This window comes from Tamandua tetradactyla, chromosome 16 (genome assembly GCF_023851605.1).
Source record: "Tamandua tetradactyla isolate mTamTet1 chromosome 16, mTamTet1.pri, whole genome shotgun sequence".
Taxonomy (NCBI): Eukaryota; Metazoa; Chordata; class Mammalia; order Pilosa; family Myrmecophagidae; genus Tamandua; species Tamandua tetradactyla.
In genome coordinates this window covers 19,606,527-19,621,054 of record NC_135342.1, presented here as the reverse complement: position 1 = coordinate 19,621,054, position 14,528 = coordinate 19,606,527, and the positions used below count along the sequence as shown (strand labels likewise).

Sequence of the window (14,528 nt, the reverse complement as noted above, 5' to 3'; positions counted from 1 at the left end):
ACTCAACTGGGACAGAGCAGCCTCTTTAATAAATGGTGCTTGGAGAAGTGGGTACACATATCCAAAAGAATGACAGAGGGTACGTGGGTAGTTCAGTGGTTAGAATGCCCACCTTTCATGCAGAGACCTGGGTTCGATTCCTGGACCATGCACAAAAAAAAAAAAAAAAAAAAAAAGCAAGAAGATCCCTGTCTCACACTGCTTACAAAAATTAACTCAAAATGGATACAAGACCTAAATATTAGAGCTAAGACCATAAACCTTTAGAGGGAAATGTAGGGGGATATCTTAAGAATCTTGAGATGAGATGGTTTCCTAGACACTATACCATAGCAGAAGCAATGAAAGAAGAAACAAATAAATGGTATCTCCTCAAAACTGAATACTTTTGGATATCAAAGGTTTTTTCCAGGAAAGTAAAAACATAGCCTAAACCATGGAAGACAATATTCAGAACCTACATATCAGGTTAGGGTTTAATATCCAGAATATGTAAAGAGATCCTACAAGTCAACAACAAAAAAAGCAAACAACTCAATCTAAAAATTGGCAAAAGACATGAAAAGACTCACTTGCAAAGAGGAAATACAAATGGTTCAAAAACATATGAAAAGAAGTTCAACTTCACTTGCTATTAGGGAAATGTAAATCAAAACCACAATGAGATCTCATTATTATACCTACTAAACTTACCAAAACAAAAAACAGAACACCACAAATGCTAGATAGGACATGGAAAAGGAAGCACACTTCTTCGCCGTTGGTGGGAATGTAGAATGGTGCAACCACCCCGAAAGGCAGTTTGGTGGTTCCTCAGGAAGCTAAGTACAGTATTGCCTTAAGATCTAGCAAGTCCATTACTAAGTATAGATTTGGAGGAAATGAAGCAGAGACACAAATAAACATTTGTACACTAATGTTTACATTGGCATTATTCATGATTGCCAAGAGATGGAAACAGCCCAAATGTCCATCAAGAGATGAGTGGATTAATAAACTGAGGTATATACATATGATGAAATATTATGCAGGTGTTAAGGCAAGAATAAAATATTGATTCATGAAACAATGTGGATGAAACCTGAAGACATTATGGCATGCAAAATTACCCAGAAATGAGTGGACAAATACTGTATAGTCTTACTAATATGAAGTACAAAATGAAAAAACTCTGAGAGTTAAAGTTGAGAACAGAGGTTATCAGGAGACAGAAAGAGGGGAGAGATTGGGTATTTGATTGCTGAAGGAGAAAAGAATGTGTAATAAAGTTGACTGTAAATGTTCAGAAGTGGATAGCAGAATACCGTATGATGGTAGCACAAAACTGTAAGCATAATTAACAAAGTGGGAGTGTGAGTATGATGGAAAGAGGAAGGCTAGGGTTACATATATCACCAGAAGGAAAGCTAGAGGATAAAAACTGGGAATGTATAACTTTGTATAGCAAAATCTAGTGTGGACCACGATGGAAGACAATTGCAGAAATATAAGAAAGTTCTTACATGAACTACAAAACATGTTCATCACTTTCACAAAGTTTTAATATTATGGTGGTATATGGGAGAAAATACAGTTAATGCAAACTAACATCTATAGGTAACAGTAACATTGTAATATTCTGTCAGTAATGATAACAAAGGCAGTATACCAAAGCTAAATGTCAGTGAGAGGGAGATACAAGGGAGGGGATTGGGATTCTTGTTGATATTTCTTTTTCTTTTTAGTTTTTTTAAAATTTATTTATTAATTAAAACAAATTTAACAAATGAAATACATTAACATAGATAATCAGTAATTCACAATATCATCACTTAGTTGCATATTCATCATTTCTTAGAACATTTGCATCCATTCAGAAAAAGAAATAAAAAGACAATAGAAAAAGTAATAAAGTCTTTTTAATTTTTAAAATTATTTTTTTTACTTTCTCCTGTTCTCTCTTTGCAGAGAAATGGAAATGTTCTCATATAGATTGTGGTACTGAATGCATAACTATGTAATTATATCAGCAGCCATTGGTTGCTCATAAAGTATGGATTCTATGGTACAAGAATAAATCTGTTTTAAAAATAAACAGATATACACGCTGAAGAAGATGTGGAGAGAGAAATATAGCTATTTACTATTGGTAGGGAAGTAGAACAGTGAAGCCCATTTGGAGAGCAATATGGTGGCTCCATAGGTGGCTAAATATGGGATTGCCATATGATCTTGCAATCCTGTTATTTGGTATACTTGGAGGAACTAAAATCAGGGACATGAACAGACATTTGCACACTGGTGTTTATGGCAGCTTTATTCATGAGCTGCAATGGAAGGAGGTAGCTAAGTGTACATTGATGGTTAATGGAAGGCTGAATTGTAGTGTACACATACAATGAATATTGAGCAGCTTCAAGAAGGGTGCAAATAGGTGAATGAAGCTTGAGGACATTATGTTGAGTGAAGTAAGGCAGGAATAAGAGGACAATTATTGTAAGCCTTCACTAACTATAATAAGCAAATGCTGAGAATTGAGTTCCAGACCATAGATTATCTGGGGGTAGAACCTGGGCAGACATTGGAGAATCAATTATTGAAGAGTACAGATTATTCAATATGGCTTATTGTAAAGGTTGTGAGACTGTAAGCTCTCACATCAGTCCCATCTATTCCTGAGTTTTAACTAATTTTTAAAGTCTGAGATGCTGAGTTCTTTGTTTCTTGGAACTTTGGGATCTGTGAAATACCTGAGACTCAGAGTTAGTCAGGCAGCTCTGAAAGTCAGCATTATTCCAAACAACTGTCAAAGAAGCTGAAAAAAGAAATCAGACTTCAATTAGAGACATGAATGCGATGGGCTTGGCTAGTACTTAGGTAAATCAGAATATAGGGTGATGGATGATATCGACTGTAGTCTAAAACTTCAACTTCTGCTTGAGACCAAAGGAAGAAAGGCTTATTTGGCACAAAAAAATGTATATTTTCTGTAGCACACTAATTTGGTGTGGTCAGTTTATTGAAACAACATAATTACATGGAATCTAGAATACAGAATGAGATCTTATTATTCTATATAGGCTAATGTAATACCCTGAAACATCCCAGAGTATTTGGGGCAGATAAAAAAGTATTTGCAGTGTCTCCTTGAGGGACTGGGGAAAAATGAAGAAATGTTAAACTACCCACCACCTAAGAATTTCCAATATTCTTTCAAGTATTCGTGACTCCCAATTTTGTAAGTTAAGGCCTTGATCTTGGGGCCTGCTCTCATGAAACTTATTTCTGCAAAGAATAAGCTAAGCTTACTTATAATTATGCCTAAGAATCAGCCACAGAAAAGCTCTTCTGTTGCTCAGATGTGGAATCTCTCTCTCAGCAACTCTGCAGATAAAGTCACTACCCTCCCTCCTACTTGGGACATGAACTCTCAGGGGTAGTAATTCTCACTGGCAAAGTGGGACATGACTCCCAGAGATGATTCCTGAACCAAAAGTCGAGAAAAGAAACAAAATAAAGTTTCAGCAAAAGAGCTGATTATGGAGATTATTCTTATGCATTAAGCTAGATGGAAATACCTGAAACATTGGAATTGTAATCCAGTTAGGATGGATTTTTAATGATGATTATATATAAAACTAACTATACAGTGTGAGAACTGAGCCAGAAGAACAAGCAAAGATGGAAAGTACAATCACCAAAGAATTAACAACTGAAGACTTTCCAGCACTCCTCTGGGAACTTTCCAAACTGACATTTTTCACCCTCCAGCATGTGTCTTCTTATGACAGACTCCCTTACTCAACCATAACAGTTGTATTCTGGCAGTAAACACCCTTGCTCAATATCTGCCCTCCAGCAGTTCTACCCCCAAGTCCCTTTACGACTCTTACCTTAATCAAGGCTGGAGAGAGTTGATTTCTTGAGTCGACTCTCCCTGCTGTCCCTCTGCTAATAAATCTTCCTCCCCTCACTGCTGGTGTCATGTCTCTGTCTCTGCTTCATGTCTCCAACCTCTGCCCAGCCCAGGACTTTCATTTCTGGTGACAAAACCTGGGAAAAGGGGGGGTCCTCCCTATCACCCAATCCTTGACCATGGGGGATTGAGTTCCCTCTTCCACTGGTCCTGGGCGTAGAGTTACTCTCAAACCTATGGCCATTCATGCCATTTGCTGTGTGTAAAACTATGTAGTTTTTCTTTTCATATTTCTTTTCCTTCTCCATCTCATCACTCCTTCCCTCCCTGAACTGATCTGCCCCCTTCTCTGCCATACTTGCAACATCTCTTTTATCTGGTGGCATGCTCAGTTTTAAGCATTGTGGAGAGGGGTCATCCCTTTCCCCCAACCCTTGACCTCTGGGATTGGGTTCCCCCCTTCCACCCATCTGGATACAAGGTGCAGAGACACTGCCATGCCACCTTTGGACTAAGGACATCTCCACCATGCCACTGATTAACCTCACAAACAACACCAGTCACAGCCACTTTCTCAGGTGAGTGTCAATCCTCTTGGGGCACTCTGTTCTCTTTTCACTTGGCCTTTGCCCTGCTGACTCAGGACCCTCTCAAAAATCCTAGTGCTAAGTTAGTAGACCCCTCCTGGCACACAGAGAACTCTATCTCCTACCGAGACAAACCTTGAGCGGGGTTGGCTAACTCCTGGTTTACTCTCTTTCTCATGGATTGTGGTGGGGGATTCGGGATGCCTGTCTCCCTTACCAGTCCTCCATCTTCTACTTAGCTTGACTCTCTCCCACCTTCTCATAATGGGTTCAGGACAGTCGCTTCCACATAAAAACACTCCTCCCAGATGTCTACTAAGAAATATAAAAACTCTTAATCTAACAAATACAATTAAACCAAAAAAAAATTAATTGTCCTCTCCACTATAGCCTGGCCACAATATCAGCTAAATAATCACAGCACATGGCCTGAAAATGGAACATTTGATTATCGGGTCCTTTTAGACCTTGACAATTTCCTGTAAGACAATGGCAAATGGTCTGAGATGCCCTATATCCAAACTTTTTGGGCTCTATGAAGGTACCTGTCTCTCTGCTAATTCTGTACTACTTTCCAAATTTTTCTTCTCAGCAAAAAACCTTCTCAATTTCACTTTTTCTTCTCAGCAAAAAACCTCTTCCCTGATCTCTGCTCCTACTTCCACTCTACCACCCTCCTCTCCCTCTTTCACAGACATTGATCCCACTGACAACCCCCCCCTCCATGTCCCTCAAGCTGATCTGGACTCTGCCAGACCTCTCCCTCAACTCACTCCTCAAGTAGACCAAGAGTCTACCAGATCTCCTCCTTCTTCTGCCTCCAGGTCACACCCCACACCACTATCTTCTCCTTCTCCCTCTCCCTCTCCCCTTACTCTGGATCCTGATATCTCCACACCTACCCCCTTGGCCTCTCCACCACACACATATTCAAGAAACCTAGCCTCATTCCACACCATCTTACCCTCTGGGAAGAAGCAGGACTAGAGGGCATCATATGGGTGCATGTTCCCTGCTCCTTCTCAGACCTAAGGTAAATTGAATAATTCCTCAGTTTCTTTTCAGCCGACCCTACCAAATTTATTAAAGAATTCCAATACCTGACATGAACATATAGTTTAACTTATCAGGACAGTTATGTAACCCTTAATGCATCTACCACCCTGGAAGAAAAGGGCTGAATTCTACATGCAGCAACAGCACATGCTGATAGCCTACATGTCCAAAACCCCACCAATATGGCAGGCTCCACAGCAGTTCCTCCCATATCTCTAGACTGGAACTATCAACCCCAGCCTCCAGACCTAGCAAAAATGGCCTATTTTAGGCAGGCCATGGTGGCTCAGCAGGCAGAGTTCTTGCCTGGCATGCTGGAGACCCAGGATCAATTCCCAGTGCCAGCCCATGCAAAAAAAAAGGCCTATTTTCTTACTTGCTTAATTGAAGGTAAGAAAAACACTGCCCTCAAGTTCGTTAACTATGATAAAGTTCAGGAAACCACCCAAGGACCCAATGAAAACCGAGCAGCCTTCATGAGTTACCTTACAGAAGCAGTACTCAAATATACTCATCTAGACCCCAAATCAGAGGCTGACAGTCTATATTTTCATACTCACTTCATATCTTAGTCAGCCTCTGATAGTAAAAGAAAATTTCAAAAACTAGAAGTTTTGAATCTCCACAGCAGGACCTATTTAAGGTAGCCTTCTGGGTAGAGAGGGGGAACATAAACAGGAAAAAGAAAAAAAGGAACAGGTACAAGAGGAAAGAGACCAAGCTAAATTCCTAATGCTAGCCATGGCCCTACAGAAGGGTCAGCCACAGGGAAGAGGGACTAACAACATCAAATTCTCCCCAAAGCATTGTTTTAATTATGGCAAAGAAAAACACTGGGCCAGAGCCTGTCTTAATCCCTGACTGCTGCTGGGTCCCTGTCCTCTGTGCAAACAGAGTGGACATTGCAAGGGGGATTGTCTGCTGGTCTCTAAATGAGGGAAAAAACAACCTCCCTGAATAAAGATGAATAATAGGGGGAACAAATTGTTAAAAAAATTTAGATTGAAATGCTGGTGATCAGTGAGGGGAAGGGGTGGGGGGTACGGTACGTATGAATTTTTTTCTGTGTTCTTTTTATTTCTTTTTCTGAATAGATGCAAATGTTCCAAGAAATGATCATGATGATGAATATGCAACTATGTGATGATATTGTGAATTACTGATTATATATGTAGAACAGAATGACCAAAAGTTAAGAATGTTTGTGTTTGGTAATTAAAAAAATAAGGATTTCTGAATCCCTCCGCATGTAAAAAAAAAAAAAAAAAAAGATTTACTTCACAATAAAAAACCAAGGGCTGTTGCTACTTAAAAAAACAAAAAAAACAACCTCCCTGGATGCACATCCCAGCTGCAGACCTGGAGCAAGATTTTGCTGTAGCTGACCTTCTCAGACTCATTACAGACAATTAATGAGACCCAGCTAAATCCACAGTGACAATGTCAGTAGCAAGTAAACGGATCTCTTTTCTCTTAGGCACTGGAGCCATCTACTCCATTTTACCAGAATTTGCTGGACCTAACTTTCCTTCCTCCATCTCTATTGTTGGGGCAAATGAAATGCATTCCAAACTCAAAACTATCCCTCCTCTAACTTGCATTTTAGATCAGCATACCTTTACTTATCCCTTTTTAAATAATACTTTCCTGCCCTGTTCCCTTACTCAGTAGAGATACACTGAGTTACATGCAATCATACACCTTTTAACCATAATTCCACAACAATGAAATTTACATCCAGACATGATTCTGCTGATCTCCTTAAAAACCTACTCCTTCCACTTCTCACAGCCCACATAAATCCCCACCAAAATGAATTAAATGTTAATATACAACTCATGAAATTATTTAATAAATCCAGTTTAGCAAATTGATGGTAATATAACTAAGTTATGAACATAATGTGACTTATACCTTGTCAGACAACATAAAAACAAACCAAGATTTAAATTTTGCTGAATTAACTTGAAAAGTGAAACCAGGTATGTTACAACACTGCTCTAATCTTTATATTCTTACTTTATTTCCTTAAGCTAACTTTTCAATTCTCCATGCACAGAACATATGTATTATAAATAATAATGTAACTGAATCGGCCATGATGCAATTAACTGTCCCCTTCTCTATATGTCTGCAGTACTTAGAGATGCTCTACTGGCAGGTAAAGTACTTTATTTATTCCCTGACCATGTGGAAAATGTTTCTCTTACCATTACCTAAAGTTTATGTTTTCTTACAATCCCTTGAAGATATAAAAATCTTCTCATGTTATAGTTACTGATACTAATCATCATTAGTATGATTTCTTATTCCACTCTAACTGCACAAACATATTGGAATGTTATAATTTACCCTATATTAATTATTACTATGATTTTAACAATTTATTGTCTTGTAATTGTTACATGTACCAAAAAGTATGTAAAACATATTTGACATTTACCCCCAAAGTGTTAACAAATTATATGGTATGCATTTCAGATTCTAAAGCCAATTGAAGGGTTTAAAAAGGAAAGAATCTTCAATGACCCTGTAGTGACCTTTATAACTACCTGATTAGAGGTTGTTTATGCACATTCCTTCTTGGAGAATCTGCTCTTCTCCCAGAAGGGGGTGTACTTGATAAAGATGTTTAAGCTCCAAGAAACACCCTTGGGAGCCTAGCCACTTCTCTGGGGTAAAGTACTAGAGGACGGTCACATAGGACATTAGTAATCAGCCACCTTTGTTCCAAAATGATATTTAAAAGCCTAAAAATGGGCATTTAAACTGCAATAGCATTTTATATTTATATTCATTTTATAAGAGAAGTCACAAATGAAATGAGGAACCTTAAAGTCAAGCTTTTAAAAATTATATAATGTCATGGTCAGGTTCATGTGTCAACTTGGCCAAGTGGTGATACCTGTTTGTTTGGTTGTGCAAGTGCTGGTCTGTCTGCTGCAATGAGGACATTTCACAGAATTAAATCATGATCACATCAGCAGTATCCACAGCTGATTCCATTTGTAATCAGCAAGGGGAGTGTTTTCTGCAATGAGTCATGCTTAATCTAATCACTGGAAGCCTTTTAAGGAGGATTCAGAAGAGCCAGGCTCTTTCCTGCTTCAGCTAGTGAGCCTCTCCTGTGGAGTCCATCCAGACCCTCCATCAGAATCATTGGCTTCACAGCCTGCCCTATGGATTTTGGACTTTGTGTTCCCATGGTCACATGAGACACTTCTATAAATTATATATTTGCAAGTGTTCCCTGTTGATTCTGTTTCTCTACAGAACCCTAACTAATACATGTAATACTCATGAAACTTTGATAAAGTACAATTTTTTAGGAAACAAATATCTCTATATTCCCATAATTCTTATTAAATATGTATATTAATGTTCCAAATATACAGTCACCCAAGCATGTCACTAAGAATTGATGATCATGCATCTATGTGATGATGTTAAGAATTACTGAGTGCATATGTAGAACGGTATGATTTCTAAATGTTGTGTTAATTTCTTTCTTTTTTTTTCTTTCTTTCCGTTAATAAAAAAATAAAAAAAAATATTCAAGATTATTCTGAGAAGTTTAATTTCAATGGTAATTGTATGTGGTGAAATGCTTGCTTGAAGACAGTTTCCAAAATCATTTTAATAACTTAAGTATGAAGGATATAAAAAATACGTTCTTATTAAAAAGAAAAAGAGGGTAGTTTTGTCCTGAAATAAAATAAATGGTTGCTACAAAATGAGGAAAATGTAGGACAAACCCTGAATAAATGTAGTAAGTTGCCTAAAGGTTTGGGAAAAGGAAATTATGGTCAAAGTTGAAAATAGATTTGCTGGATCTACTAAAAAAATTTTTAAAGCTTTACTATCAAATGATATACTGATGCAAAACTAAAATTTGATTTTCTCTCTATTAATGTGACAAAGTTTTCTTGGACTGTTGGCCTATCTTAGTAAAAAATCTATAAAAATCTTTTCTAAATAATCAATTTAAAAAGCAGAGTCTGTGTTTTATCAAAATAACTTCTTGTACTTCCTGCTAACTTTATCATGTCCTTGGCTGTTAAAAAAAAACAAACAAAAATCATCTCACTGTTAAAAAGGTTACATTTTTCTTCAGCCTTAGTTAAGTAAGGAATCAAACTTCAAACCTAATGACTTTTTTCTTTTTTCCTTTCTTTGCATAGACAGGCACCTGGAATCGAACCTGGGTCTCTAGCATGGTAGGCAAGAATTTTTGCCACTGAGCCACTGTTGCACCACTCTCAAACTTAATGACTTTTAATATTTTGCTTTCTCAAAATCATATCCTGAAAAAACATAATTTTATTACAGTTGTAAAAACAAATCTAACTTTGTAAAAATGAAGTGCTAAAAATAAAGTTCATTTCATATTTTAGGTTGCATAAAATTGTTTAGAAAATGTTACACAAATTAAAACATTTTCTAACATTCTGACAATAACTAATCTACATAATATTACACAACAGTATAATGTTGCTAATCATTGTTTCTTGTTTAATCAAACCTTCTCAGTTCTGCTTACAGAAGTAAAATAATAGAACAGCATCAAAAACAACCTATAGCCCAGTAAATCACCAACTTGGTCTTTTTCATCTGGGAAATCTGGTTACAGGGTAACCTACACTACTTCACCCCTGAAAAAATTCAATTCTATACTTTCATTAATTCAATATGTGTCATAAATTAGGTTTTTAAACACCGCTCTCTGTCACCCTCTTCTTTTTTATCCCCCCCCAACCTCATCCTTATCCTTTGTGTTATGTTGCCATGCCAGTCCTGCAACTCTTATTATCCCAACAACTCGAAACCACACGCAATCTAACTCAAAAACTATTTTTAAAAAAAGGAAAATTCCTCACTTGCTTACAACTGCTGGCTCTGTTTCTCTTTCAGAATCAGCATACTCAGCCATCCCTAACCCCCTTTCCCTCAGGATTTACACCCCAAATACACTAACACTCCAAAAGGAAACTAGCACTCTCTTAAATAAAGCAAACACGGCACCTCATCCACCCCCCTCACCATGCTAGGAATAACCACAGGAACAGACATCGGAATATGGGGTCTTACCACCTCCCTCACTTATTTTCAACAACCATCCTTCTGCCATTTCTAACTCCCCTCCTACTAATACTCCTTTTTCATATTTCTAAGACCATACCTATTCAAACTCTTTACACAATTTCTGCAAAAACAAAAACTATTAAAGCTATAACCGAAACCCAAATTATTCATATCATCTTTCTCCAAGATTACGAACATCAGCGTCTCAATACTTCCGGTGAGCAACATAATCAAGTAAAACTGAATCTTCACTCCACCAATGAAAAGGTAGAGGAAACCACCCATCCCGCATCCCCTAACAGCAGGAAGCAGGCAGATCTGACAACCCCGTTCTACGACACCATCCTCTACCTCTTCCCAACTTCCTCTAATTTTTTCTATATAATGAAACACACCAGAACATGTGAGAGCTGAGCCGGAGGAATGGGCAATGACGGAGAATCCCTGCATGGAGAATCAACATCTCCAGACTTTCCCGCACTCCTCTGGAAACTTTCCAGACTCACATTTCTCGCCCTCCAGCCGCTGGGTCCTTGTGATAACCTCCCTTACTCAACCTTCACAGTTGCATTCTTGTGATAAACTCCCCTGCTCAACCCCTACCCCCAACTTCCTTTACAACTACTACCCGAACCAACGCCGGCTGGAGTTGATTTGAGTCAACTCTCCCTGCTGTCCCTCTGCTAATAAACCTTCCCTCTCGTGCTGCAGGTGGCGTGTCTCTCTCTCTCTCTCTGCTTCTTGTCTCCAGCCCCCACCCAGCCCTGACTTCAAGCGGGGAGGTGGGACGCGGTTGCAAAGCGCCGGGAAGATCCTGACACCCCGCGAGGCACGACCCGCACCCGTCCCTAAACCGGGGACCCGTGAACCGCCCCAAACACCAAGGGGCACAAACCGCTGTCTCCGCCACCAGGCTGCACCCTCCACAGCTGACAGCAGTTTCTTTACCTAGAGCGAGGACCGAAACCTCGGACCCCACTTACGGGCCAGGAAAGCTTGGAGAGGACGCGGAGAGACGGGCTCACTCACCTCGAGAAAGGGACTCATAGCAGCGGCCAAGCTCTCCAGCAGCGGAAGTACCTGAACCCGAGGGAGCGCGGAAACTACAATTCCCAGAATCCGGCGAGACAGATGGCCACAGCCCCGCCCTCCCTCTGCGGAAGTGACTTCAAAGAGATTGCACCTGGAAGACTGCAATTCCCAGAATCCACGACTGCACAGTGAGTTGCAGCTCCTTTTGTGATGCAAGCAGGTTTAGTTCACAGTTCACAGATGTTATTGGCACCTCGCTTTCTTTTCGTTTCTTTTTTTCTGGTTTTCTTTATCTTTTCTCTTTCCGTTTTTCTCCTTCCTCCCCCCTCCTTTCCTTTCTTCTTTTCTTCCCTCAATTTTTAAATTTACAGTACTAGTAAGTACATCTGTAGTGTAAATGTGACCATTTAGGAGAGAAAAATGAAGCTTCCAATTAGAAAATAAAATCCCATCATAAAAGAGAAGTGTTCTAGTTTGCTAGCTGCTGGAATGTAATATAGCAGAAACAGAACAGCTTTTTAAAGAGGAGTTTAATAAATTGCTAGTTTACAGTTCTAAGGCCAAGAAAATGTCCCAATGCAAAAAAGCCTATAGAAATGTCCGATCAAAGGCATCCAGAGAAAGATACCTTGGTTCAAGAAGGCCGATGAGGTTCAGGGTCTCTCTCTCAAGTGAAAAGGCACATGGTGAACATAGTCGGGGCTTCTCTTACAGCTGGAAGGGCACATGGCAAAATGTCCCCTCTTTTATAGGATTCCCATAAGCTAATCAAGACCCACCAGAATGGGTGGAGACACATCTCCACCTAATCCAGCTTAACAACCACTCTTTTTTTTATAAGAACTAATTTATTTATTTACTTATTTTTATTTATTTTTTTACATGGGCAGGCACTGGGAATCAAACCCGGGTGTCTGGCATGGCCAGTGAGAACTCTGCCACTGAGCCACCATGGCCTGCCCTTAACAACAACTCTTGATTGAGTCACATCTCCTGGGAGATGATATAATTACAGTCTCAAACATACAGTACTGAATAGGGATTAGAAGAAATGGCTGCCTTTACAAAATGGGATTAGGATTAAAACATGGCCTTTCTAGGGTACATATATCCTTTCAAACCAGCACAAGAAGTGGTGTCTAAAATAAAAGTGAAGACCATTGAAGGTCTGGGTTGGGGTTGCACTGGACACAGAATTTAAGAACAGAGCATCTGAGACTTGGTTTGCTTCTGTTGCCTTCTTTACCTGTGACTGAGTGCGTCAAGACCTCTGATAATAAATCCTGCATTCACTGCAAGATGGTAAAGACTCTGATCAGGTCACAAAACAATAACAACAACCTTCCAACTTGTATAGACTTTAATTACTTGTTTTGATGATCTGTATTCTGGGAAATGAAAGGCTCTGCACTGTAGGATCCTGAAGGAAATACTGTAATTGGAAAAAAGAACCTGGATATATCTTGAAAATGTTTCTTCCAACTTCAAAAATCTCATAATCAAGTTTCACTCATGGACTTCAGAGCCAGTATGGTGGCTTAACAATGTGAGCATTTTAGTTTGTCCTCCAGAACAACTACTAAATAACCAGACACAGTACAGAACAGCTCCTGGGGCCATGTCAGTGACTGGACACACAGCATACCCCAATCTGGACCAGCTAGACTGGCTGCAAGCCCCCCCAGAACCGTGAGTTCCCCAAGCCACTGTGGGCTGCAACCCTCCCCCACAGGGTGCTTCCCAGAGGGAAAGGAAAGACACTTTACCAGCAGCATGGGCTAAGCCCAACCAAATGCCAACTGTGGAATTAACAAACTCTGACTACTAAAAATAGGCCCCCAGCTCAGGTGAACCTGGTCAAAGCGGAGGTTGCTTATTTTTGCTCTGGTGCCAAGGGGGCAGGGCTGGTGGAAAAAGGAAAAAAAAGAGAAGGAAACAGAGGGTTTTGTGGCTGTGTTTCTACAAAGGCTTGACTGCCTTTGGATACAGTGGCAGGGCTCCTCAGACTGCAACTGTCCAGGCATAAGCAGAAACAAACTCATTTAAGGGCTTGTCTGGAGCCTGTGCCTTCCCCAGGGGAGGGGTGAAGCCCAACTCAAGTGGAATTCCTCTCTCAAGGAATTCAGACACCAGGGCTCGGTAATTTGAAGCCATTAAAACCAGCCTACAACCTCTCCTCTGTCTCCACCATGCCCCCAGCCAAAGTTAAAGTTACCTCATCATCTTATATGGGTGGGACCTGCAGGCAGACAAGCACCACATACTGGGCAGGATAAGAAAAACAGAGTCCAGAGACTTCACAGGAAAGTCTTTCAACCTGCTGGGTCTCACCCTCAGGGAAAACTGACACAGGTGATTCTTTCCTCCTGATAGGAGGCCAGTTTGGTCTGGGAAAATTCAGCTGGGGTCTATAATACCTAAGTAGACCCTCATAAGTGTGTATGGGGGGGGAGGCACCATACAAGCAGGGCAAGAAACAAGAAAACAAGAACTGAAAAATTCTCCTCTGTTAAGCAAAACTTAAGCAAGAGGTCCAGATAAAGCTGAACTGAGTGTCAAAGAAGAGACAGACAACAAATTCATCCAGCAAGAAAACCCCAGGTGCAAGCAATCTCCAGAATAAACTAATTAAGGTAATTAAATGCCTAGAAGTCAGCAAAAAAAAACAAATCACACTAGGAAAATTGAAGATATGGCTTGGTTAAAGGAACAAACCAATTCAAAAAGTCAAAGGAAAAAACAATTCAAATGAGATACAGGAGCTGAAACTTTTAATTCAGAATATACAAACAGACATGGAAAACCTCATCAAAAACCAAATTAATGAATTGAGGGAGGATATAAAGAAGGCAAGGAATGAACAAAAAGAAGAAATA

General features: G+C 39.7%; 1 protein-coding gene across 3 annotated transcripts in view; it reads right to left on the bottom strand.

The window, feature by feature from the left end:
* LOC143659038 (uncharacterized) overlaps positions 1–11,797 on the bottom strand; it is a 45,959-nt gene extending 34,162 nt beyond the window's left edge. The window contains exons 1-2 of one of the 3 annotated variants that reach the window (XM_077131542.1): positions 11,650–11,737; positions 3,873–4,032 (exon numbers count right to left, since the gene is read on the bottom strand). In XM_077131542.1, the coding sequence (XP_076987657.1) occupies positions 3,873–3,965 (93 nt within the window). In that variant the 5' untranslated portion in view covers positions 3,966–4,032; positions 11,650–11,737. Of the gene's footprint in view, positions 1–2,729; positions 2,795–3,872; positions 4,033–11,649 lie in introns of those variants that run through there. The other 2 variants (XM_077131544.1, XM_077131543.1) reach the window with 2 other exon arrangements.
* Between the last annotated feature and the right edge of the window lie 2,731 nt (positions 11,798–14,528).